Source organism: Staurois parvus, unplaced genomic scaffold (genome assembly GCF_062004578.1).
Source record: "Staurois parvus isolate SC_StPar_1 unplaced genomic scaffold, SC_StPar_1.0 ptg000004l, whole genome shotgun sequence".
NCBI lineage: Eukaryota > Metazoa > Chordata > Amphibia > Anura > Ranidae > Staurois > Staurois parvus.
The window spans coordinates 5,261,347-5,289,280 of NW_028317800.1; the positions used below are offsets into that span (position 1 = coordinate 5,261,347).

At 41.5% G+C, this 27,934-nt stretch overlaps 1 protein-coding gene across 7 annotated transcripts in view; it reads left to right on the forward strand.

Annotated features, from left to right (window-relative positions):
• The window catches only part of CSNK1G3 (casein kinase 1 gamma 3), a 212,900-nt gene that overhangs the window by 60,494 nt on the left and 124,472 nt on the right, over positions 1-27,934 (forward strand). For all 7 annotated transcript variants that reach the window (XR_016312431.1, XM_089675348.1, XM_089675405.1 and 4 more), the window contains exon 2: positions 9,679-10,099. Coding sequence is in view for 6 of the 7 variants with exons in the window: in XM_089675348.1 (XP_089531474.1) it covers positions 9,925-10,099 (175 nt within the window). In the remaining variant the exon portion in view is untranslated. The remainder of the gene's footprint in view (positions 1-9,678; positions 10,100-27,934) is intronic.

A 27,934-nucleotide genomic window follows, 5' to 3' on the forward strand; every position in this document is an offset into this window, starting at 1 on the left:
TCATGGAAAAAGTCGCTTATGAGTGACGGTCCATGCAATCGCCAAGGGTCGGATACGGCTGAATGGATAGATAGATAAAAATTGTTTGTGGCAGTTGTTTATTAGTCATGACCAACTCATTTTACAGTTGGTTTGAGTCCCAAACTTAGGATCTGTTCAAACTTTTGAATGGGGCCTTTTGAGATTATCTGCAGGAGGCTAAGCAGGGATCCATGCAAAAAGATGCAGGCAGGATGTCCCACTGAAAGCAATGGGAGCCTGACGGCACCCACACCTATTGGCAACCGTTTGCACGTAATCACTCATGCAGCAAATACCTGCAGATCAGTCCTGGATGCAGACAAATTTCCTTTGTTGAGACAAATGTTCAGCCAGTCTTACTGTCCATTAAGTTGCTCGATTACAGGCTTGTTAGCTGGAGTAGGAACTTGGCAGAGCAGAATATGATGAAGTCTTGCTGTCCTGTGGTTTGAAGTCTGAAGATATAGCCAGCTGCCAGGAATGCTGACCTGTGTGCGCTCTTCATGATGATGTCTGAATTAAGCCGTGATGCTGTGTGTGGCTTTCATGGGTTCTTGGAAAGGTGAAACAATGTAGGTTCAGGTTAGGTTTCATGCAGCATTAGTACATTTACAGCGTGACTGTGATCACATTTCTTTTTCTATTCACTGGGCTCAGTACCTCTTTTATGTGCTCAATCAACTTCCCTGCAACAATAACTTTCTTGTTGTACGTGACATGGCTTCTGTTATGCATAATAATGTTTTCTTTCTACAGTTAGAAGATGCAAATTTCACACGTCAGATCCCTCCTCTTAGTACTATTTAAGAATGACTTGTGCTACCTGTACTAAATTCCTTAATCAGTACACAATTAATGTTGTTCTATGAAAACATTATTTTCTATATTTCTTTTATTGCTTCTCAAAATTAATAATTTTCCACATTTGTTTAATGCACCAGCAACTTGATGGCTATGTGGGTGCAGCCATTGTTGCCATATTTTAAAAGGTGCTTTGCTTTGGGCTGTTATAGTTAGTTGCTTTTCTCTATTCAGTAAGTAACAAGCACACACAAATATGTTCATATTGGGTGTCCTGACACCTGATATGTACAATTTTGGTTTAGATCAGTGACTTAGAAAAGTATTACTAAACCTGCAACAGTAAAATCAGTCTGTATAGGCAGTAAAGCATGCTTGTTATGCTCACTATGGAACCTAAGGGGTTAATCCTTTGCATTGTGTAAAAATGCTGTTTGATCCTCCCTTTTCTGATCCTCCCCTTCTTCCATGGTCCCCCTCTTATCTCCTGATAAGACATATCATGTGCAGTCACTCTGCACATGCTCAGTTTGGTTCTTGGGAGAGTGCATGTGATCAGCACAGGGCCAATCAGCACTTTCCAGACAGAGGACAGGAGTTCTGCATCCTCCTACAAGCTTTAACCAGTGCTCAGCTGGACACTGATAGAAGTCACAAGACTGCTCTAACTGCTGCTGATGAAAGGTATTTAGCAGTCTATATTTACTAACATAATTGCATTTCCATGTTTTTTGTACTATGGGAGACTGAATATAGTGAATTCAGGGTCCTGGGTTTAGTAACACTTTAAAGCCCAATTCCAGTGGGTTTGGTGTGAATGGGTTACAGCCTCAGGCTTTTATTTGCGATCTGTGTCCTCATTCGAGAGAGTTCCTTTTCACTTTATTTCAGGATGGGATGTGATGGGAAATTTCTAGAACCGGTACATGGACTGCACCAAAACCTTTTTTTTTCACTCTTATGGCTGGGTGATATTCCTGTCTTTATCTTCCTGTCCCAGTAGCATACTGTATTTTTTTACTTTGCTCTCGCAAAAACAGAAAGATAAAATCTCTCCATTCGGATAAAGGACAACAATAAATACTCTTCAGTTATTTACTCTTTTCAAGCATTTCAAGCTTTAAAGCAAAACTCCAGGCAAAAACGTTTTTACATTTCCTTGTTGCTGATTTCCTACCATCTCTGAGTATGTCATCCATTTTCTGGTTCACTCAATAGTTGCTCTGAAATAGCCTGTTCATTTTCAAATTAAACTGTTAATTCTCTTTGGTTTTCTGTTTGTAAGACCAGTGGTTGCTATGCTTCCTGTTCCCCCAGCCACTGGTCTTGGCACATCCCTTCTGTAGTTCTTTCTCCATTAAATAGTGATGTAATTCAGCCCCACTTACAGTGGTGGGCGTACATAGACTCTCAGACACATTCAGCATGTACAGACCTATTGTACCCACCCACATTGACTACAATTCCCTGTGGTTGATGGGAACTTTAGTTTACTTTTTCTGCAGAGAGAGGAGAGGATATGGTGTAATCTCTGCAGTTACACCTCCTCCTTGGCAGAGCAGATGCTGTTAAATTTTCATGACCTCATCTCCATAATTCAAAAAATAATTAGACCTTTCCCCTAAATGGTAAGGATTTTCAAAATTTTACTGTTTAGGGTTTTGTGTAGGGCGTGTATTAATGAGTGATTTTTTTTTTTTTTGCCTATCCCAGAGTTTTTTTTAAATGGTTTATGGTGACAGCCCAGAGAATGCAAAGCAAGTGTTGATGGGTTCCTTTTATCAGAATTCAAGTGAGCCTGAAGCCAAAGTTTGGAGATTGAAGAATTTACATGTTACTAAAGAGAAGCTTCACCATTCTGTTTATAGATACAGCATTGTCCTGCTGCACTTTGTCACTGGGCCACCTTCTCTTCTAGCCAGCCTTCTGAATGACGTACATGCGCCATTACATATCATCCGATGGCTGGTTGCAAGACACAGGAAGACAGTTGGCCGTAGGATGATGTGCAGCGGAACATACGCTGTAGAGTACCTTAAGGCCTCCTGAAATGTGACTTCAGTATCCCAGGAGGCTGCAGGTGACTGGGACATTCTGACCTAGGTGAGAATCCCAGCAGTGCTGAGAGAGGACACAACATGTATTTAAAAAAAAAAAAATTATTAAATGTCCAATTGAGAGAGAGGAGGGTAATATAAGTGCACTGAAGGAAAGTGGTTAGGGAGGGGGGAGGATGAATGTACAATTTGGCTAGTAAATCTTTAAAACCCCCATTGGCATTCTGGAGCTGTTGGTCTTCAAAGTTGATAACAAGCTGCAATCTAGTTAGTTCTGGTAGCTTACCCTGCTCTCTCCTACAACAGTGACTTGGCAACCTTCTAACAGGTGATCCACTGTTAAGATCCTTATTATCCATGCACTATGGCTTTTAAAGCACTAGTGAAGTCTTTGTATTAAACAAAAAAATGATGGGCCCCCGTGCAGGTTAAAGTCATAATATAGTATACTATAGTATGTACAGCATACTAGTACATTATGTCAGACTTCCTATAAACGGAGCCCTCCAGCACTGCACTCACAGCTCCGTAGCACTTCCATCTTCACCCACTCTTCCCTCCGGGTGTAGAATCTTCGGTCACCTGAATGGCCAGGCAGTGGTGACATCACCTCTGTGCGCATTGCAGTGGCGTGCAAAGGGCGCCATTAATGTGGTTTGATCTGCGCATATGCGGCTCAGATCACATTACCCACTGACAGGCAAGGGGGAAATTTATGACTCAAGGGACCTCTTGGGTCTCTTCTGTTATAAAAGCCCTGCCTGTCAGCAGATTTTGAATTTATACAGTTTGCCACCACTTTCTTCTGTAGGAAGATCAAAGAACTGCTGGTGTTATCAGGGGTATCTAGAGTAGTTTGTGTGTTCCTAAAACATTTCTGGCCATGAATCATTTAGGGAAGGGTTAGAATCCCTTTCTTGTTTTTTGCTGTCTTTGTTCTTGCTGGGGAAATTCCTCCTCTTTATGTTCCTGGTGACCATTGTCAGTAGGACATAAAGTGATGAGACATCCAAAATTTCATGATTACAATCTGTGTTCAGGTGATGACTGTCTAAGAAGAGAATCCCTCTCCCAGAATGTCCTGAAATATCTCCAGAGTGGGAGAACCTCTCCCTACTTTATCCAGAACTAAATAAAAATGATGTTTGGCTGCATACACAGTATTACAGTTTTACTTACCAGTTAAACTACTGTTTTTGCTGTTTGTTTGAGTTATTGCCTTTATTCAATTACTTCGCAAGGGCTTTTTATAACTGAAAGCAAAAATTAATTAATTTGTTTGTTTTTAAGATTTGGACACAGTGGTGGTGGATTAGAGCACCTATTAGGTTTTTATTGCTCTCTGTTTTCCCGTTAATGAGATTCACCCTCTCTGTTTGTCCTGTTTTCCATTATCGAAAGTCAAAGTAAAAGAAACCCCAAATTTTTGGTTGTCCCCAGAATAAGTAATAGAGGGGAAATTTTCCAATGGGGACACTAGTTCTGGTGACCTGGGGTCCCCAAGGAATTCCCTTAATTTGTGGGGATTTCCTCCCACTTCCTCTTTTGGCTATGGGGCAGGAAGTGAAGTGAAATCTCCCCAATGGGACACAAATGTCAAAATATACACTGTGTGTGTAAGGAAAGGTTATAACCCCCATCGACAATGGGGGGAAAAAAAAGTTTAGCCTATAGTTCTACCCTCAGCACCTTTTAAAATAGTGCTTGGTGCAATTGGAGTTGTGTCCTGGAGGGTGTCTGTGCTGCAGTGGACTGTTGCCTGAAGTGTCTTGTAAATAACAACACAAAGGATGGTATTTATGTAGATTGGAGCAGACAGAATCTGCACCAGCTATGCATAGCAACCAATCAGCTTCTTGCTTTAAATTTCAAAACTTACCTGAGACAGCGGAAGCTAGGAGCTGATTGGTTATTATGAACAGCTGCTCCAGGTTCTGTTTGCTACAGTTTTAGTAAATGCCCCAATGTGTTCACATTGTGATTACAGAGAAAATCTTGTGATGTCATCTAGCGATGCACAGATATGTTAGCCGCCGAAAATTATTGACTGAAAATAGGGTTATCAGTGTTTTGCAGAAAGAAGAAGAAGTAGATAAAAAAAAAGTGCAAAAACGTCCCTTATTGACTTTAGTGCAAAAACGTCCCCTATTGACTTTAGTGCAAAAACGTCCCCTATTGACTTTAGTGCAAAAACGTCCCCTATTGACTTTAGTGCAAAAACGTCCCCTATTGACTTTAGTGCAAAAACGTCCCCTATTGACTTTAGTGCAAAAACGTCCCCTATTGACTTTAGTGCAAAAACGTCCCCTATTGACTTTAGTGCAAAAACGTCCCCTATTGACTTTAGTGCAAAAACGTCCCCTATTGACTTTAGTGCAAAAACGTCCCCTATTGACTTTAGTGCAAAAACGTTCCCCTATTTAATTTTTTAATTATATATATATATATATATATATATATATATATATAATTTATTTAATTTTATTTTCTACCAAACTTAATAAAAGATGTTTTGCGTTACTGGATTTTTTTTTTTTTTCAATTCATATTCACTTAAATTCATGATAATAATCAAAAAGTCAAATAAAAAACAATTATATGTAAAATATATTTTTAAAAAATAACTTATCTTTCGGTCTAGAGTTTTTGTTTTGGTGCACCACTAGTATCATCACTCACTTCCTTGAATTTCCTGTGCATTGTGGCCACCTTGGAGCAGGGCAGACTGCAGTAATGATATATTTCTTGCAAATAACTTTGTGCAATAATTATTATTATTGGTACTTATTTAGCGCCGTCAATTTACGCAATGCTTAAATATATATATATATTTGTTGTACATTCACATCAGTCCCTAACCCTCGAGGGGTGTACAATCTAAGTTCCCTAACTCTCGATCATGCATACATATGTATACTAGGGCCAGTTTAGACAGGATCCAATTAACCTACCAGCATGTCTTTGGAGCAGTGTTTCTTAGCCTTTTTTCAGTCAAGGCGCCATTAAAATTATGGACAATCTCAAGGGCACCCTTTAACATTCTACACAATCTCAAGGCACCCCATTCTAAAATGTAAAAACGATTCTAATAGTCTTGCATAGTGCAGCAAAATCCAAACGCGTAGGACACCCACTGTTGGAGGTGATTTATTTTTCCAAAGCAAATATACCTTTGCAAACTGCTACTGACCAGTATTCCAGTGTTTCTCTCTTTATTTCTCTCCTTCGCTCAGTGACCCCACTGCTGATAAAGAGGGTCAGGGGAAGGGCAAACAAGGATGCTGTGCAGGTGCCTGATGTCCTCCTTATCAACTAAGATGTAAATGGTTGTTAGGATGACGGCAGCTGGCAGGTTGCAAAAGTGCGCAATGAAAACCTATGGCTCTGTGTAACTAAAAGGCGGGCTTGATCCATCTGCTGGCTTGAATACAATTTTTGAGTAGTTTTTAAGTATATTGCCAAGGCATCCCTGAAAAGCCTGCAGATACCCCAGGGTGCCTGGGCACCCTGGTTGGGAGAGGCTACTTTGGAGTGTGGGAGGAAACTGGAGTACCCGGAAGAAACCCACGCAGGCACAGGGAGAACATGTAAACTCCAGACAGGCAATAAAGAACTATTCTGCATGATGTGTTGTTGGAGTCTTTCACGGATCCTTCCAAATAAACCACCTAAAATTGTGTATTACAAGTAGCGTTACCAATTCTGAACTGATGATGGTGTGATTAAGTCTCAGTGATATGTGCACACAGGGCTATGCCATTAAAATGTTAATTCATTCTATGTTTTGATGGACATGAGTAAAGGACAGCTAAGATCTGCTAAGGAATGAGTGCTGTGCAGCAGACGATGAATAATAACCCTGAGACTCTGTTGATTTAAGTAGTCCCATCTTGGCACTGCTGCTCCAACTTGTGCTGACACTGTCATTTCAAAGCTTTTGTTTTGTTTTTGGCTTGCGTGGTCGAATATGTTCAAGCATTTCTGAGGTCTTTAATAGAAAGTAATGTGGTTCTAGGTAATTGCATGCATCATCTACGTAAGGCAGTCTTTTTCTTGCTAAGCCATTACAAACAGGTGAGGTTCGAGGGGTTTGACATTATATAATTGCTGTATTGTTGTGACCATTCCTTTTTTTCTTTTCATTTTTTTTTTGGTGATGGAGAGGAATTGTCATCAGTGATGGGAGAGTTGGAATGTTGCATGTGAGGTGATGTGTTTCTTTCCTTTTTTTTTTGAGAATCGGGTAAAATGTAGAACTCGCATGATGTTTTCTTTTAATATTTTTGTAATCTGTTTATGTCATGAATAGAGAGGCACATTTTGGGCGTTTGAGCCATGATTGCCACCCTTAATGTCACACCTGTCTAAATTATGACCGTATTTTCAGTGCCCTTCCATACCAATGTCTGTTACACTAAGCTGTATGCTATTATTGGAGCTCATTCTGTAAGATACTAATCAAAATTCCAGCTTCAGTTCCTATGTACTTGTGTGCATCTGTTTTGTGCGCACTTCTTTTCTCAGTGACAACTTTTCTTCTCTACAGGAGATGAGGGAATATCTCTGAGAGACGCATACCACAATAAAAACATGCAAATAAAATATATATAGATAGGCACTACATTTGTCCAAACAATAAATTTCATCTAGTGCAATAAGTACAAGAGAAGTACCACCTGAAGGTTATCTCAATTTTGGTCCATGCAAAAAATTTCAGTCTACAGGACCTGGTATTCCCAGGCGGTCTCCCATCCATGTACTAACCAGGTCCGAGATCAGACAAGACCGGGCGCATTCAGGATGATGTGGCCGTGGGCGGCTAAATGTGCTTCGACCAAAAAGATATTGTAACCTCTCCGTATAGTAATTCAACTAATAATGAACATGTTAAGTACCGTATTTTCTGGCGTATAAGGCGACTGGGTGTATAAGACAACCCCCTAATTTTCCAGTTAAAACATAGGTTTTTGGCTATACGCGCTGTATAAAACTACCCAACTTCCGAGGCAACACCATTTAAAAACATCAGATTTTTTAGTTGAAATGGTTATGACTTACCGGTACTTAAAATCCTTCAAAATCCTCATGTTTATCCTCTGACATCATAAGTTCATGAATGACATCTTGTGATACATTTGTAAGACAGTCATCATATGGACCAAATTCCAAATCAGATGGTTCCCGCTGGATGTGCGGTAATACGGTAGCTTCGGCTACATACAGTATATATACAGCCCGCTGGATGTGCGGTAATACGGTAGCTTCGGCTACATACAATATACAGTATATATACAGCCCGCTGGATGTGCAGTAATGTACATACAGTATACCGTGCTGAGCCAAGCCGGCTCAAAACAAATGTCCCTATGACAGATGTGTGGTATATACAGTATACTGAGCCAAGCTGTTTCAAAACGTACCGGTACGTCCCTACGGTAATCAGCCCGCTGGATGTGGGTATGTACAGTAGCTGAGGCTACATACAGTATATGCTGGGCCAATCACGGCGAGCGATGTATTCTGCTAATGAATACAAAGCCTGCTCGGATTGGCTGAGGTTGTGACATCATCAGCCCACCTCTCTGACTCAGCCAATCTGAGCAGGCTTTGTATTCATTAGTAGAATACATCACTTGCCGTGATTGGCCCAGTGTATACTGTATGTAGCCGCAGATACCGTACATACACGCATCCAGCGGTCTGATTACAGTAGGGACGTACCGGTACGTTTTGAAACTGCTTGGCTCAGCGCAGTATACTGTATATAACGCACATCCAGTGGGCTGACAGATTAATCTGTCATAGGGACATTTGTTTTGAGCCAGCTTGTCTCAGCGTGGTATACTGTATGTACAATATTACCGCACATCCAGCCAGCTTGACCCAAACAAACTCAGGGTTCACATTTTATACCCCGCGTATAAGACGACCCCCAATTTTTGGGGTATATTTTTAAGTAAAAAAAGTAGTCTTATACGCCAGAAAATACTGTAAATAATAAAAAAAACATAAATATGAGAACTCTTGTAACTGTCCAAAAATAGTCTGTGTTCCTTTTAGTAATCCCCCCACACATTTGTTCAGGGTGATCATGTTATCACAGGGATTGGAAGGAAGGGGAAATCATTCTAACAATATTATACAGCAATAACACCTGACAGACCCTCACTCAAAAAAAAAAAAAAAAATCGTTGGAGTTGCCCTTTAGGTGTGCACAGTATGAAACCTTTAACTATGTGAAAAAAAAAGGAAAAATATTATAATAAAAAAAAAATCTATCTATCATTTCTTGTGTTTTTTTTTTTTCCCCACACACATTATAAAAGGTTTGAAGCAAACATGCATTTTACTGTCTTTACCCTTTAGAAAATCAGGCCCAGGTTCACCTTAATTTACCTCATTTCTCAGCCTTATAATATGAACAAGGCTGATTGTAGCGTTAAATGCATCATATTTCTGTGGAACTAAACAACAAAGTCTCCTTTATCTAAATATATTTCTGCACAATCAGAGTTTTCTCTCAAATAGCTGCCTGTGAAAACAAGGCCTAACTGCACTGACTTCAAAGGTTTCATTTTCTAATGGGGTTTTCATGCCCTAATTAGCTCCTGAACTTCATATCTTTACCAAAAAAAAAAACGAACAAGGCCATAACGTTACTTCTAAGCAATTTATTTGTGTCAATTCCTGTAACAAATTGTACACTTAATTAATTTGCATTTTTAATAACCTCTTGCATACAGTTATATCAATTTTTTTTCTAATTGTTTTTCGTTTGTGTTTTTTTTTCTTTTTCTAGGTTTGACCCAGGACAGCAGCAGAAGGAATTACTGCAGAGGATAAACTTCACCGTACCGAAGTCCCCAGTGGAAAGAATTTGCGAATGGGATGAACCCGCCTTTGCTGAGCCCTCATTACCATCGAAAACGAGAATAACAGTATCCATCAGGGGAACTTCACTAGTTATGTTTCCATTTTTACAACACCCAATTTGAGTTTGCTTGTCTTTAAAAAAGAATTCAAAGTGGAGTACCGTAAACTTGATATGGATGGCAAAAAGAAAGACAAAGACAAACCTGATGAAAGAATGGCCCGACCTAGTGGCCGATCAGGTCACAACACACGTACTGGCTCTTCGAACTCTGGAGTATTGATGGTCGGGCCTAATTTTAGAGTTGGGAAAAAAATTGGCTGTGGGAATTTTGGAGAACTGCGATTAGGTAAGAGATCTGTCTTATCATGGGGGAAAAAAGTTTGTTACCCTCAGCTGGATAGCAAGCTTATCCAGGACACAGGATTTGGTTGGCGTCTTTATTTGGCTCAAGGAAATTTTGGATGCTTTAGATTGTAAGTTCCCATTGAGCAGGAATTAATGTAAATATTTGCACGTGTACAGCAGAATATAGTACTACTACTTAGATGCATTATAGTACTACGATATGTAAGAAAAAATATCAATCTCCTCCCAGTTATATTTCAAGCTAAACTGAAGTGCAGCACAATTGACGGACTCCTTGTGCTGCTTCTCCTTCTCCAAGGGGCTGCTGTACCAGGTAAGATTCAGATACTTGCACTGCCTGAATTCAAAAAACAGAAAAAAAAGTAATGAGTTACTGAATACAGAGCTGTAGTAATTTTGTCTTTAACGCTGAACTTCGGGCAGAAATAAAGAATGTAGGAAAAAGAATGCGCTTACAATGTTTATGGCTTTGTAAAGATGAATTTTAAACTTTAAAATTCTGACTTTTTTTCTTGAAATAATAAACATGTTATACTTGCCTGCACTGTGCAGTGGGTTTGCACAGAGCAGCCCTGATCCTTCTCTTCTGGGGTCCCCTGCAGGCATTCCTGGCTCCTCCTCCTCCGTGTGCCCCCATAACAGGCTGCTTGCTATGGGGTACATCTGCAGGCTTGATTCCTAGCCTGGCTGTGTGCATCCATAGACACACACAGTGCTGCTTGCCCCCCCCCCCACGCTTTCTGCTTACAGAATTTTACTGACAGCAGCAAGAGGCAATGGCTCCCACTGCTGCCCATGTTTCCTTTGAGGAGAGGGGAGAGAAGACTGCAGCTGGGTACAGCACTGGATCACTGGGAAATATTGGGATGTTTTTTTTACCATAATGCAGTGAATGCATTAAGGTAAAAAAACACCAAGGCTTTAGAGCCACCTTAACCACTTCCCCTCCTGAGGATTTACTCCCTCCTTCCTGACCAGGTCATTTTTTTGCGTTACGGCGCTGTGTTACTTTAAATGACAATTGCACGGTCATGCAACGTTGCACCCAAATGAAATGTATGTCCTTTTTCCCACGAATTGAGCTTTCTTTTAGTGGTATTTGATGGCCTGGTTGGTTTTTATTTTTTGTGCTGTTAAGAAAGCAACAATTTTAAGAAAAAACATGTCCAGTACAAAAATTTTAAAAATCAAATTTCGTCATAAATTTAGGCCAAAATGTCTTTGCTAAAAAAAAAAATCCCAATACATATAAATTAATTGGTTTATGTGAACGTTCTAGCATTTATAAATGGCGGTATAGATACTGGAATTTTTTAAAAATTTTTACTAGTAATGGCGGCAATCAGCGACTTATAGTGGGACTGCAGCGGGCATTCTGACACTGGGGGGAACTGACTTGGTGTCACTGACATCCTCAGTGACACCAATACAGTGATCACTGCTTAAAAAAAAAAAAAAAAAAGCACTTAAGGGCACTGGGCAGGAAAGGGTTAACATGAGGGATGATCAAAGGGTTAACTGTGTGCTGTTTTACGTGTGTGTGTGTGTGTGTGTGCGCGCTTCAATGTAATCACACTCCTTTTCAAGCAGTGTGCATGAGCTGACAGGGAGGAAAACTGTATTATTTACATACAGTTCTATCTGTTGGAGATGCTTGGCAATCATCGGGCGCTGGCGAGTAATCACCGGCCGGGACCCGGTGATTGACAGCCTCGCCTACCCAGAATTGCAAAATTGTATGTATGTGTATGTATATATGTATATGTGTATATATATATATATATATATATATATATATATATATAATAATTTTGCGCACCTGTGCCACCCTGTAGCAGTATATCTGCTATAGGGTGGTCGGGAAGCGGTTAAAGTGTCTGTATAGGTGTAAAGTGTGTGTGTGTGTGTGTGTGTGTGTGTACATGTGTATATATATATGTGTGTGTGTATATATATATATTTCTTTTTTGCTGTCTGTAGGAGATTAACACTCTCTCTATATGTCCTATTTATTGTTATCGCTGGGAGTAAAAGTGAAAGCATACCCCAAAATTTATGGGTTGTCACCAGAACATATTTAAAGGGGAAATCCTCTATTGGAGACACTAGTTCTGGTGACAACCAGGGATTTATTGATTGTGGAAAGATTTCCTCTTACTTCCTGTACTGGCTATGGAACTAGTGAAGGGCAATTTCCCTGCCGGATTTAAAAGGCAAAAAAAAAAGAAATGGACAGGGGTTATATAACTCTTCTTTATTCTGTCCAAATGAAAAATAATGCCTTTAGGCTATTGATTATCCATGCAACCGCAGTGTCTCCTTTCTTTTGTGCAGACTTCAGTGCTGAGCATAGGGTGACGGTAGAAACTCAAGAAGCGTGGTAACAATCAAAGGAACGAACCCAGCCTTGTCCCGCATGCACAGACACTGACAGCTTGGGAACGTAATGACGTCACATCCACAGGCTCCACTCTACGAGTTTCGTCATTGACATCCTCATATCCGCTCCGTGAGGCTGTCGCCGAAATGCATAGGGCGGAGCCTGTAAATGTGACGTCATTACGTTCCTGAGCTGTCAGTGTCTGCACATGCGGGACAAGGCTGGGTTCGTTCCTTTTGATTGTCACCACGCTTTGTTTGCTGGTGTCGGCTGGGACACCATTATGTGTAAGTGCAATGCGTTTTAAATAAATAAGAAGATTTTAAGGTACTGCACCATGAGTTCTCTGTTTTCTTATACCCTGAGTGTTGGTCTGAACATCTGAGGAAGAGGTTTTATTTAAGAAGTGGATCTATATTGCCGAGTATTCCCTGCAGAGTATTGCTCCTTGAATATACGGATACTACCTTCAGAGTTATTGCATCCTTCCGCAGAGTATTGCTCTCGGAGCAGAAAGCGCTTATGCTGATTTCTAATTTGATCAGCATATTGTTCTGGTGCGTTAATTCATTTTATTTGGTGGTGGATTGGCACATGGTGACATTTGTTGGACACGAATAAGTTTTTCTTCATCACAATACAATATTGTTGTTTGGACTTTGTTATTTTTCACATTATATATTCAATACTATTTTTGTCACTAATTATATTTGGTTTACATTGTGGCAAAGCGCAACCTGTTTAGTTTACCATTTCTTCACTTTATACCAGGAGTCACCTAACTGTCCCATTTACTGTCCTTCAGACTTTATGGGGGCCGGATTGTGGCCAGTGGGAGTAAAAAAAAATGCCCAATCTTTGGTATTAGGGGGAGAAATAGTTGGTGTCAGTGGGAGGAATAGTGCCCCTGGAAAATGCCTCAATGGCCAGATAAAGGGACAAAATGGGCTGCAGCGTGGAGACCACTACTTTATATCAACACTACTAATATTTTTTGTTTTCTTTTTATTCCCCAGTGAAGGAGATTTTTTTTTTTTTTTTAAATCAAATTTTTTTTTTTAACCTTTTAGCCCTGCTGCAGGCAAGCAACAGGGCTCCCTGTCAGGTGGTAGCATTTGTGCGGCTGCGCTGCCGCCCGATTGCTTCTACACAGCCCACTACAGTGCCAGCCTCCACCCCCCTTGCATGTTATGTTTCCTGGGCTCCACTTGCCCATCTGTGGGCCTGGGACCACAATTGTCTGTTTTATTGCTGTCTGTGCCCCCTGTTAGGAAGATTCACTCTCTTGATGTGTCCTGTTTACTAGGGATGCACTGATACCAGTTTAAGACTGAGTACGAGTACCGATACTTTTTCTCAAGTACTCGCCAATACCAGTTACCGATACCTATTTTCAGCATTATTTAACCATTTTTTTAGGGCTTGTTCACACCATACATGCATGAAAACCGAAGGGAAAACCACACCGTTTTCACTGAAACGCACATGAAAACTGATGTGAAAGTGATGTCTTTGCAACCTGTTCATATTATGTGGGCTGGCCGCAGTGCGATTTTTGAAAAAGGCATGTGCAATTTCAGTCTGGTTCAGGTGCGATTTCTAATTTCATACACTACAATGCACATGAACTGCTGAAAGAAATCACACCAAGGTGGGCTTTGCAATCGCACTGCAAACCGGCCCCCAGTACAAGTACTCGTACAAATTATTAGTGTCGGCACTGATAACAGTATTGGTGCAGCACTACTGTTTACCATCATCATCGAAAGTAAAAGAAACCCCACATTTTGGGTTGTCCCCAGGAAAAGTATTAGAGGGAAGTCTTCCAATAGGGACACTAGTTCTGGGGGCTCCAAGGAATTTCCTTACTTTGCAGGGATTTTTCACTTCCTGTTTTGGCTATGGGACAGGAAGTGAAGGGAAATCTCCCCAATGGAACACAGATGGTAAAAAATAAACTGACCGGGGTTATAACCCTCTCTTACTCTATCCAAAATGAAATAGTTATGCCTATAGTTCTACTTTAATACAGGTTCATTTCAACATATTATTATATATAAGAACTACATATCAGAGGTCCATTGTGTTATCTGCACCCTTGACATTAACCAGGCCAGTGATTACTCACACAGCTTAATTTATCTACTATTATTAAATAGGTGGGCACTGAGCACAAATTTCAAATAAAGGGACATGCAATCCCACCATATAAACCATATATAATGTGCTGATCATTTCTCATCAGTGAATTAATAGCTTTTGTTCAATTAGTTCATATGTATACATGCTAATAGCTATCCAAATAATTTTTATACACATCAACATATAAGTCCTTTTGCTTTCACCATGAGCCAAAAATACATATATGGTGATATAAAGCATATATTGATAGTCCTCTTTATGGCAAAATGTTGGTGACAAAAGTCCATAAATCCACACCTCAGTGAGAAAACAAGTAAATGGCTCACTCACCGGACCTATATCACCCCTTTCAGGAGGTCACCTATCGTATTATGGTAATGTAAGCCAAGACCTCCACTTTAAGCTCTTCCCAAGATGGTTTCAATCGCCAACACTTCTCAGATTAGGACCAGGAAAGGTGAGAGGAGATTGCCAATATATTCTCCAAAGATGTAAAAGTGGGGGTTGGAGCAGATACTCCTTTTTGGATGTTGTCATACCACTAAAAAAAAACCAAAAGAAATTACGGCATTCCAAGTGCAGTATTTATTGTAAAAATGGCATAAGTAAACAAATCGCTGTGCACTCGCATGTAAAGGTGCCTATGGAGCCGGCACCAGCATGTATTGCCTGTGTAGTCATAATGGCCGACGTGTGTTCCAAGGCTCGCTCTCACTACGACTGGAAGTGACGGAATCACGCTTTGGCGTACGTTTCGCCTGGTGGTGTCTTTAGGAACTTCATTTATCTGTCCATCTATGTGAGAAGATTTACAACTTGATCATGGGCTACTGATTAATGCTTGTGCTGGTGATCCAGTCCAGAAAGCAGTAAAAGCAGATCTTTAAGTGTCTGTAATTTATTATGTTGAACTTAAAGCCGAGCTCCACCCAAAAGGGCAAGTTCCGCTTTAAGGACTGCTCCCCCACTCCCCCTTAAGGATTGGCACCTTTGTGGACCGGGTACCCAAATTTGACAGGTACCTGATCCCACTTCGGTCCGATTGCCTAGGCGATCAGAAGCAGAAGGTGTCCTCCCTCCCTCCCTCCCTGTAGTCTTTTGGGACACGTGACAAGTCCCAGAAGTCTACAGGACCATTCATGAAGTGTAGCGCTACTTGCGCATGCGCAGTGGGTACCCGGCTGTGAAGCTATCACAGCTGGGTGCCCACACTGAAGATGCCGGCCTCCTGAAATACAAGATGGCCAGTGAAACGAGCTGCGGGGGGATATACCACGGGACCGAGGGACAGGTAAGTGGCTGTTTTTTAAACGTCAGCAGCTACAGTTTTTGTAGCTGCTGACTTTTATTTTTTGATAAGTTGAGTGGAACTCCGCTTTAAGTGTTGCTTGCCCACCAGTGTGCAGGAAAAGCAAAAATGGTGGCGCATGAATCAAGAACAATTAGTGCACGTTTACCTTTTACTATCAAAAAGGAGTTACCTAATACAACTAAAGACAAAATTAGAAGGAAAATATATTAGTAGCACTGTTTGTTTATTTTTAACTAACACTAGAGGTGACATCGCAGTTCCATAAGCTTGGTGTTACTCTGTCACTTTGAAATGACATATAAACAAAGTATCTTGATGTGACCTAGTTCAGAAGAGAGTAACAGCTGACATGCTTTACAGATCTTTCCTGCTGGCACCTTCCTAGCTGGATGATTTGGCAGTGCAACCAGATAAGCTTGTGTAACATTTGTGTATCCACCTATCTCTGCCCTACATGACTGTCTGCAAATTTTATCATAACAGTTCGAATGCTTTATGGCTCTTCTTTGTGTCATTTGAAGAGGAACCGAACTCTGGAAGCTATGCCCAAATAGGCAGAGAGCAAAGGACTAGTCGTCATTATTATCTGTGGTGCAGGGGATTCCCTACACCAGTTACACGCGTGTGCTGGGGACACTATGTATCCATTACACGTTTATGCATGCAGGGGACTTGATGCATTATTTATGTTTGCATGCTTGCAGAGGGCACTATACATCAGTTTTGTGTGGGGAAAAGTAGGGGACACTGTGTGTCGAATATAGATCTTTAACGTGTGTGTGTGTGTGTGTGTATATATGACGCAGTACAGATGTAACTCAAAAAATTAGAATATCGTGCAAAAGTTCATTTATTTCAATAATGTAACTTAAAAGGTGAAACTAATATATGAGATAGACTCATTACATGCAAAGCAAGATAGTTCAAGCCGTGATTTGTCATAATTGTGATGATTATGGCTTACAGCGCATGAAAACCCCAAATCCACAATCTCAGAAAATTAGAATAGTCCATGCAATCATTAAAACAAGGATTGTACATAGAACAATATCGGACCTCTGAAAAGTATAAGCATACATATGTACTCAGCACTTGGCTTGGGCCCCTTTTGTAGCAATTACTGCCTCAATGCGGTGTGGCATGGAAGCTATCAGCCTGTGGCACTGCTGAAGTGTTATGGAAGACCAGGATGCTTCAATAGCGGCCTTCAGCTCTTCTGCATTGTTCGGTCTCATGTCTCTCATCTTTCTCTTGGCAATGCCCCATAGATTCTATATGGGGTTCAGGTCAGGCGAGTTTGCTGGCCAATCAAGCACAGTAATCCCACGGTCATTGAACCAGGTTTTGGTGCTTTTGGCAGTGTGGGCAGGTGCCAAGTCCTGCTGGAAAATGAAGTCAGCATCCCCATAAAGCTCATCTGCAGAATGAAGCATGAAGTGCTCCAAAATCTTCTGGTAGATGGCTGCGTTGACCCTGGACTTAATGAAGCACAGTGGACCAACACCAGCAGATGACATGGCTCCCCAAATCAACACAGACTGTGGAAACTTCAAACTGGACTTCAAGCATCTTGCAGTGTGTGCCTCTCCATTCTTCCTCCATACTCTGGGTCCTTGGTTTCCAAATGAGATGCAAAAGTTGCTCTCCTCAGAAAAGAGGACTTTGGACCACTGAGGTCTGTTTTTCTTTAGCCCAGGTAAGACGCTTCTGACGTTGTTTGTTGTTCGGGAGCGGCTTGACAAGAGAAATACGACATTTGAATCCCATGTCCAGGATCTGTCTGTGTGTGGTGGTTCTTGATGCTCTGACTCCAGCCTCAGTCCACTCCTTGTGAAAGTCTCCAACACTTTTGAATGGCCTTTTCCTGACAATCCTCTCCAGGCTGTGGTCATCCCTGCTGTGTGTGCACCTTTTTCTTCCACACTTTTCCCTTCCACATAACTTTCTATTAATGTGCTTTGATACAGCACTTTGGGAACATCCACCTTCTTTTGCAATTACCTTTTGAGGCTTTCCCTCCTTATGGAGGGTGTCAATGATGGTTTTCTGCACAACTGTCAGGTCAGCAGTCTTTCCCATGATTGTGATTCCTACTGAACCAGACTGAGAGACCATTTAAAGGCTCAGGAACCCATTGCAGGTGTTATGGCTTAATTAGCTGATTAGAGTGGGACACTTTGAGCCTAGAATATTGCACCTTTTCACAATATTCTAATTTTCTAAGATTGTGGATTTGGGGTTTTCATGAGCTGTAACAATCATCACAATTTTGACAAATCACAGCTTGAACTATCTTGCTTTGCATGTAATGAGCCTATCTCATATATTAGTTTCACCTTTTAGGTTTCATTACTGAAATAAATGAACTTTTGCACGATATTCTAATTTTTCGAGTTTCACCTGTATGTAAGGTATGTGTATGCATTTATTCTTTTAGTATTAGTGTAAGTTTTTTTTGTTTTTCATTATCAGGGTTTGTTTGTTTCACTGTTATACTTACACACAATCTTTACCAAGTGGATGTAAATATGTCACCTTGGTAATCGCCTGTATTTTACAGAATCCCATATTCAGTGAGTCAGTAAGTCTCAGGGAGGTCTCATGTTGAGTTGCCGGTCTGATGCATTGTAAACCTTGGTCGGCATGCGCACCAGTCAGAGAATGCTTTACATTATTTGAATTAATGCAAAATGTTATCTGATTGGAAGAGGTGGAGAGACGGGGTGGTGACATTACAATCTTCTCCTCGCCTAGTCAGAAAATCCTCTGCATTCATGTAGAAAATGCTAAAGCATTCTCTGGATGGCACCTGTGCTGAGCAGTCAACCTCCAATGCTCAGAATGCAGCAGGCTGGCCAGTTGGTGCAATACCCGGAAGCAAGTGACGGTCACTGGGGTAGCAGTGTTGGTGATTTCCAGCTTCCAGGGATGTCGGCCAGGTATGATATATACATAGTTACATTGGGCCAGGCTGAACCAATGTAACTCTGTAAAAATATATCATACCTGAAATTCATCTTTAACTGAACAAGCTGAGGTTTGCAGCTGCTGTTCACAGTAATCTGCTTCTCATTCTGTCTGCTTCAGCTTTAATAAATACCCCGCCTCGTCTCATTGTGCTTGCCACAAATCTGCACTGTATGGAGGAAAACAATATGGAGGAGAGGGAAGTACAGGAAGAGTCGAGGCTGCAGGAACCATGTTTAAGAGATTGATTCTAAAGATTAAAATAAAATGGGAGAGTCTGCACAAAGTTTTACAGGTGAATGGAATAGGATACAGTCTCATAATACAGGCATGTTGTCCATGAAAGTTATAGCTTGCTCATCTACATGTACTTTTGCCATTTTTTCAGCTCTGTACAAACACCTATAAAACATGGAATCTTCAAAAGACTAAAACAGCACCACAATGTTCCATGAGCACACATGGAAGAAGAAATCTGCATATGACCATTGTTGCCTAGAACAGTAGACATGTTAGGATGGTGTGGTTGTGTAAATCACATTTGGACATTCAAGGTCTGAGGTCAGCTGTTAGAGAGTTGTTAATAATGCAAATGTCAAAGTTGAATAAATCAGAAAAGAATTGATCGTCAGCAGGAACCGGACTATTTTTAGTACACGTGTGCTGCAGTCTGTTCAACAGAAGCCAGTCTACAGCCGGCCATACATGGATCGAAATGTTGCTGCTTCAGCAGGAACAGGCCAAATTTCAAACCATATATGGGCTCCCTGGTTGTACACAAGTCGATCTATTGGTTGACTTTTGTACAACCAGCCTGTTTTTCCCAAACAATTGGTGCCACCGCCTATAGCTAAGGCTCCCCCTCAGCAGAACACAGTAGCATTGTGGGAGGACTTCCCACCATAAACACAATCACTGTGTTTATGGTGGGAAGAAAATTGCATAATCAATGGCCTGCCTTAGCCTGTCGGAAAACCGTGTGCAGCGCTAGTTCACCCCACATATACAAAAAAAACATATAACCAAATCGCCTTCAAAATAAGTCCATGGTGTGTGAGTAAAAACTATATAAAACCCATATATGTGGGAAGAAACTGTGCCACAAAAGAGCGATAAAGATCCTCAACCACCAACACTCAGTCTCTTACCAGAAAAAATTACCACAGGTCATGCGGTCAAAACAGCATATATAGGGTATATATGAAGGCAAGGAGTCCAGAACAGGTCTTCTCCACCAGAGTTTTTCCACTGCTACTCACTCAATGGCATAAATGCAGTATAGAACCACAAGGATAATTAAAAGATCCCATTTGTAAATATGTGAAGAGAACAAGACCTCTTAATTTATTTATTTCAGGTACTTGTATAGCGCAGTCAATTTATGCAGCTCTTTACATACATATATTGTACATTCACATCAGTCCCTAACCCTCAAGGAGCGTACAATCTTCATAGTGTAGTATTTAAAAAGAATTCTAAATTTAATAAGAATATTTCACTTACAAACGTTAAATGAACTCCGCATGTAAATTCAAGGATGTTTCCAACCGACAATATGGCGGTATGTGTGGCGTGATGATGTCATAAGCCATAGCTCCACCCTACATATTTCGTCAGAAGACATTGTCAGGGGTGCGATCTTTTGATTATCCTTGTGGTTCTATACTGTATTTATGCCATTGAGTGAGTAGCAGTGGGAAAAACTCTAGTGGAGAAAACCTGTTCTCTTTTGTGGCACAGTTTCTTCCCATGGATATGGGTTTTATATAATTTTTAGTCACACAACATGGACTTATATTGAAGACTTTATTTGATTATATATTTTTTATTATATTTTTTTTGTATATGTGGGGTGAATTAGCTCTGCACACTGTTTTTATAATTTTATTGTATGTTGCCTGCATTTTTTGCCAGCTGTTTTACCATTTGAGTCGCATTTAGCTCAGGTTATTATCATTATTGTTGGAATACTATAGCTGAGAAGTAGAGATCCCCGCATTACACTTTGTTGTGTTGATGTGGGGATATGTTGATTTCGTTCAAACCCCCCGATAGTGTATACCCATCTTAGTGGTAATACAATCCAACCGTTTTTTAAATTTTTTTAAATATTATACTTACAGGTAAGGCTTACCTTCAGGTACAGTAATTATCTCCTAAACATGCTACTTTAGCGACGTCACCTGTGCACTTCACGCTCAATGGACGGCATGCCATCCATTGAGAGCTGTGCTGTGAGAGTAGCGGCATTGCGGCTCAGCCTTTCAAAAGGCCGGAGCCTGCCAACTTGGAATGAAGACCATGTGAAGGTGGAAGCCCTTCTGGACAACTTCATTTTCAGGTCTGTATATATAAGGTGGTGTATACTAGCACATTATGACATTATACTGCAGTTTTTAACTACTGCTTTAAGTTCTATTGAAATTTGTGTACATCAGTACCTTGAATAATTAGATAGGAGTTATCATTCCTTTATTACAGCTTGCCACATACACCTAATTGGTTTGTTATGATCATGAAGAACACAGTCACATTGTTGATGTTTGAGTCATTTTCACAGAAGCCATCTTTACTGAGGAACATGCAGTGGAACACAATAGTGTCCTGGGAGCTGAGAGGGGGAAGGTGGCAGCTGACCAGTCACAGCCCTTTTACAGTGCAGTGGCTGCGCAGAGACATCCATACGTGGAGGATTTGTTTTATGTATGGGGAGTCCCAATGGGGATTGAATTATTCAGGATGTGTGTTTCTGTAGGAAGATGTGACATCCCTTCTTGGGTTTGGTTTGTGTGGATTGAAAAGGATGGTCCCCACACCAGCCTACTCTGCCCCCAATCACATAAATTTGTAAAAAGGAAGTGAGTGAGTTTTAAAAATAAAAGTCATTGACACAGAATCGAGTTGTTGCTGTGCTGTACATTATGGCCGTGTTTCCTCAGATAAATTTGAAGCAGAATAATACAGAAAATGTTTTCCTACATTTTGCAAAATCCTAACAATTATTATATTATATGAGAGGATTCAACCCGTTTGATCTTTGTTTCGGTTTAGCCACTAAAAGGGAATTTCCTCTTCCCTTGGTATACCTATGATTATTAGCTTTGCTGCTTATTACCAGCTTCTGTTTCTCCATATATTACTGTGAAGAGTCCCACTTATTTTAGTGGATACTTCATTGGAATATGTGCAAGCACTCAGTCTTGTTACAAACCAGTCCCTTTCAGCACGTCAAGACCATAGGGGAATTTTTCTGTCTATCCAAGACTGGAAGATTAATCCTTGCTCCAGTACCCCCCAAATAGTAAAATTCACTACTTAAAGTGTAGTTCATTTTTGCAGTTGTGTTCCCATTCACCAACATATGAAAAAAAAAAATAAAACACACACATGACCGTATCTTTATGGACCTTACTTTGTGAACTGGTATGCAGTCATGTTGGAGCAGGAAGGGGCCATCCCCAATCTGTTCCCACAAAGGTGGAGCATAAAAATTGTCCAAAATGTCTTGGTATGCTGACACTTTAAGAGTTCCCTTCACTGGAACTAAGGGGCCAAGGCCAACCCCTGAAAAACAACCCCACGCCATAATTCCCCCTCCACCAAACTTTACACTTGGCACAATGCAGTCAGGCAAGTACCGTTCTCCTGGCAACTGCCAAACCCATACACATCCTTCAGATTGCCAGATAGGAGTGGGATATGTGACCCCAGAGCACGGCTCCACTGCTGTAGAGTCCAGTGGCAGCGTGCTTTACACCACTGCATCCAATGCTTTGCATTGCACTTGGTGATGTAAGGTTTGGATGAAGTTGCTCGGCCATGGAAACCCATTCCATGAAGCTCTCTATGCACTCTTGTTGTGCTAATCTGAAGGCCACATGAAGTTTGGAGGTCTTTAGCTATTGACTCGGCAGACAGTTGGTGACTTCTGCGCACTGTGCGCGTCAGCATGCACTGACCCCGCTCTGTCATTTTATTTGGCCTACCACTTTTCAGCAGGGTTGCTGTTGTTCCCAGTTGCAATCCACTTTGTTAAAATACCACTAATTGTTGGTCCTGAAATATTTAGTAGCAAGGAAATTTCATAGATGGACTTATTGCACAGGTGGCAACCTATCACGGGACCACGCTTGGAGTCACTGAGCTCCTGAGAGCGACCCGTTCTTTCACAAATGTTTGTAGAATCAGACTGCATGCCTAGGAGCTTGATTTTATACACCTGTGGCCATGGAGGTGGTTGGAACACCTGAATCCAGTGATTTTATGCACGCACGCACGCACGCACACACACACACTTTGGAGAAGGACTTTGGGCTATAGTGTGAAAGTGGAGTGAAAAAATGAGGACAGGCTGAGTTTGCCCTCATTACCATACAATGCAGGATCCAAGCCTTGAGATCTTTATCCCTTTCTTAAGACCGTTGGTGTTTGCAACTGATGAGATCCGCCAACACAGTATAGAGCGGGTTAGTTATGGTTAAAGAAATACTCCATGAAAAAGTGGAACTGCACTGCATCTGAGCACCACAAACCAAAAAATGCTATTTAATTCATTGTTAATATTCAAAGCTAACTCCCACATCCATACATGTCTTAATGCTTTATTTTGCTGAGAAATCATTTTGAAAAACATCCTCTGGCATTTCTAGCAGTGGACATCTTGAATAAGGGCAGATTATTAATGTAGCATTTACTTCCTGGATTCCATCTCCCCTTAACTCAGGCACTGGATGAGCTGAGAACCCTCCCTCCCCTCCTGAAGACTCCTGGGATGTATGACATAATTTGCCTAGGCATAGAAACCAGAAAGTAATTGAAGAAATGTAACAAAAAAATAAGTTTACAACAAGTAAATATTATATACTTTTCTATCTGTTTAATACCGCTAGCAGCATAAGGATTAAAAATGGTCAATGGTGATTCAGAGAGTGATGTTCCACTTTAAGCACCAGCTCCTGGATCTCTCTACTTTTACACTTTACAGGTTCACTGAGTGCTGATGATATAGCTTTCGCTATACTACAGCAGTCCAATAGAAGAAATAAAGCTCTCCTGCGCAGTAGCCACTCTGCCTGCCCTTCCTGTCCCCTGCCCATTTAAAGCTTTGGATTTTGTGAATGGGTTCACAGAAGGGAAAGTGTTCTGTTACTGAGCAGGGGAGAGTAGGGACAGGCAGAGCAGCTTCAAAGAATGCTATGGCTGCTCTCTGACACCAATAGCTGGGGTGTCAGCGCTCGGAAGTATGGTGCTATCTTTATTATAGGTGCTTGGTGAAATGGTAAATTTTAAATAAAGTAGCGAACTTCAAGTGGTGGCATTCACCTCATTGCAACTAACTCCTTCTGTGTAAGAAGATTTTAAATGGGAAAAACTTCAGTTTTGAAATTTTCAAACAAGAACAAAAATGTAAGCAGCGATTTTTTTTAAAGTTGACCTGCAGGCATTTTACAACAGACTGTAAGCAGGCAGGCTATTATCTCAGAAAAGAATGACTCTTCTGCTCTAAAATACACTTGCCTATCTGCTCACTGTCTTCTGTGGCATGTATACTGAGCTGCGCATGCTCAGCTCAGCTTAGATCAGCAGCATGGTACCTGTGTGCCGAGATGAGCGACTCCTGTGCATGTGCAGGAGTTATAGTGCCTTGAAAAAATATTTGTACCCTTGAAATTTTCCACATTTTGTCATGTTACAACCAAAAACGTAAATGTATTTTATTGGGATTTTATATGATAGACCAACACAAAGTGGCATAATTGTGAAGTGGAAGGAAAATGATAAATAAATATGTGAAAAGTGTGGTGTGCATTTGTATTTAGCCCCACTGAGTCAATACTTTGTAGAACCACCTTCTGCTGCAATTACAGCTGCAAGTCTTTTTGGGGATGTCTCTACCAGCTTTGCACATCTAGAGAGATTTTTTTGGCCATTCTTTGCAAAATAGCTCAAGCTCTGTCAGATTGGATTAAGAGCATCTCTGAACAGCAATTTTCAAGTCTTGCCACAGATTCTCAATTGGATTTAGGTCTGGCCTTCGATTGGGTCATTCTAACACGTGAATATGCTTTGATCTAAACCATTCCATTGTAGCTCTGGCTGTATGTTTAGGGTCGTTGTCCTGCTGGAAGGTGAACCTCCATCCCAGTCTCAAGTCTTTTGCTGACTCTATCAAGTTTTCTTCTAAGATTGCCCTGTATTTGGCTCCATCCATCTTCCCATCAACTCTGACCAGCTTTCCTGTCCCTTCTGAAGAAAAGCATCCCCACAACATGATGCTGCCACCACCATGTTTCACGGTGGGGTTGGTGTGTTCTGGGTGATGTGCAGTGTTAGTTTTACACCACACATAGCGTTATGCTTTTAGGACCAAAAGTTAAATTTTGGACTCCTCTAACCAGAGCACCTTCTTCCACATGTTTGCTGTGTCCCTCACATGGCTTCTCGCAAATTGCAAATAAGACTTCTTATGTCTTTCTTTCAACCATGGCTTTCTTTTTGTCACTCTTCCATAAGGACAGATTTGTGGAGTGCATGACTACTAGTTCTCCTGTGGACAGATTCTCCCACCTGAGCTGTGGATCTCCACAGTTCCTCTAGAGCTGTTATGGGCCTCTTGACGGCTTCTCTGATTAACGCTCTCCTTGCCCGGCCTGTCAGTTTAGGTGGACGGCCATGTCTTGGTAGGTTTGCAGTTGTGCCATACTCTTTCCATTTTTGGATGATGGATTGAACAGTGAGATGTTCAAAGCTTGGGATTTTCTTTTTATAACCTAACTCTGCTTTAATCTTCTCCACAACTTTATCCCTGACCTGTCTGGTGTATTCCTTGGCCTTCATGATGCTGTTTGTTCACTAATGTTCTCTAACAAACCTCTGAGGGCTTCACAGAACAGCTGTATTTATACTGAGATTAAATTACACAGGTGGACTCTATTTACTAATTAGGTGACTTCTGAAGGCAATTGGTTCCATTAGATTTTAGTTAGGGGTATCAGAGAAAAGAGGGCTGAATTGAAATGCACTCCACACTTTTCAGATTTTTACTTGTAAAAAATGTTGAAAACCATTTATCATTTTCCTTCCACTTCACAATTATGTGCCACTTTGTGTTTGTCTCTCGCATAAAATCCCAATAAAATACATTTATGTTTTTGGTTGTAACATGACAAAATGTGGAACGTTTTAAGGAGTTGAATACTTTTGCAAGACACTGCATCGTAGTGCAACGTCCTCTGCATCGGCCAGTGGAGCTGCCTATAGACCAGCACTAGAGGCGAAGATGCTGGTGAGGGACCCAGGCTGTTAGAGAGGAGTAAAGTGCCTTTAGTTCTGCTTTAAAATAGTATTACTAAGTTCTGCTATTTGAATAGGAACATGTCACAAATATAAAGTAGGTGTCTAGCTGGTTTTATACTAGTAGGATTTTGTTTGAAATTTTGTTGAAAGTTTTTGTGTGGAAAAGTTTTGTTGGATTTTCTCATCATTATTGGGTTCAAATTGACAATTGTTTTCAACTGCAAGTGACAAGGAAATTTGAAGGAGCAGGATGGAAAATGTTTACTCCAATAGAATGTGAACAGTGAATGTTGTTTTTGTTCAAGAAAGTCCGTTCACTCCAAAATTGGATGTATGATGCAAATGTCTCCTAGTCTATGGCCAGCTTTTGCAAAATTGGAAGTACGCTTTTAAAAACTATATATGGATTTACATATATAGATCAGTGGGTGCATGACAGTAAGGTGGTGTCTTTGGCAGGTACTTTGGTTGATCCTTACACCACTGATGGTAGGGGTTTCTTGGTTATAACCAGAGTGCTGCCAGAAACATGCGCTCTGATTCATGTGTAAGTGAGGCAGAGTTTAACAGAAGGTTCGACAAATCCCAGGCACCAGGTCGCAATGGTGACCAGAAACCATGCCCCAGTTTTTGGGCTCCTGCCAGCCCACCCACCGCCTGCAGGGCCACCATCAGGGGACAATGGCCCATACACAAGTAGGGGGCCTGGGCGTCCTGAGAGGGCCTGAACCACTGGCCCCAACCAGGACTGTCTTTAACGTGGGGCAGCTGCTGTCAAAGCAGACCGGCTGCCAGGATCCAGAGGAGGGTGGAGTGGTGGATGGATGCCAGGTGTGTGCAGGGAGAGCTCGGGGCCCACTGTCAGGCAGGCTCCGGTCAGTAACAGCAGTGTGTGCTGGGCTGTGCAGGGTGGATGAGGCCAGGGGCTCCATGGAGGAGGAGGAGGAAGATGAGGAGGAGGTCAGGGTGGATGAGCCCCTCTGCTCTTTGCAGCTGCTGCTAGGGTTCCTGGTGGAGATGGGTCACAGGCTCCGCTACCTCTCCTGGGACCAGATCCTCCCCATTGACGCCATCTGGAGGTGTCGCTGCTGGACAGGTGAGAGATGGGAGGACTGGTGCTTTCCAAGGTGAGTGTGATGCTGCCCCCCCCCCCCCCAACTCCCCTACCTGGCACCTAACTTTTTTTTAGGCTCCTAGATTCAAATTGGTCAAACCCTGGGCTAATGCTTGTGTAATGTTACACTCGTTTACAAACAAGTGTTTTTTCTGCCAAAACACTGCTGCCAGGAGGAAAGGTAGAAACCGTTCAGCCTGGGTTCACACTGATGCAGTGCAGAATTTGCAGCGTTTTCTGTGCGAATTCCACACCGCATCAGAATCGCACCCCATTCATGCAAACCGCTGTGGGTTTGTGTGTTAACACCCTGAAATCGGTCCTCAAAACGCGGTGCGATGGGCAGAATTGGATCACATAATTGTGAATACCCATTCAATCTGATTCTAGTGCGGACCAAAAAAAGGGCCCTGCACCTTTTTTGTGGTGCGATTAGAGCCATACAAAATGTATGGCTCCAATCGCACCGCACACTATTAGCATGGGGATTACACAGGAATGTGGTGCGGTTTCTGTGCGAATCTCATGCGATGTACCGAACCACATATATGTGAACCCAGGCTCAGGGTGCCTGAGGTTTTGCCCTGCTTCTCTTACAGGGTGT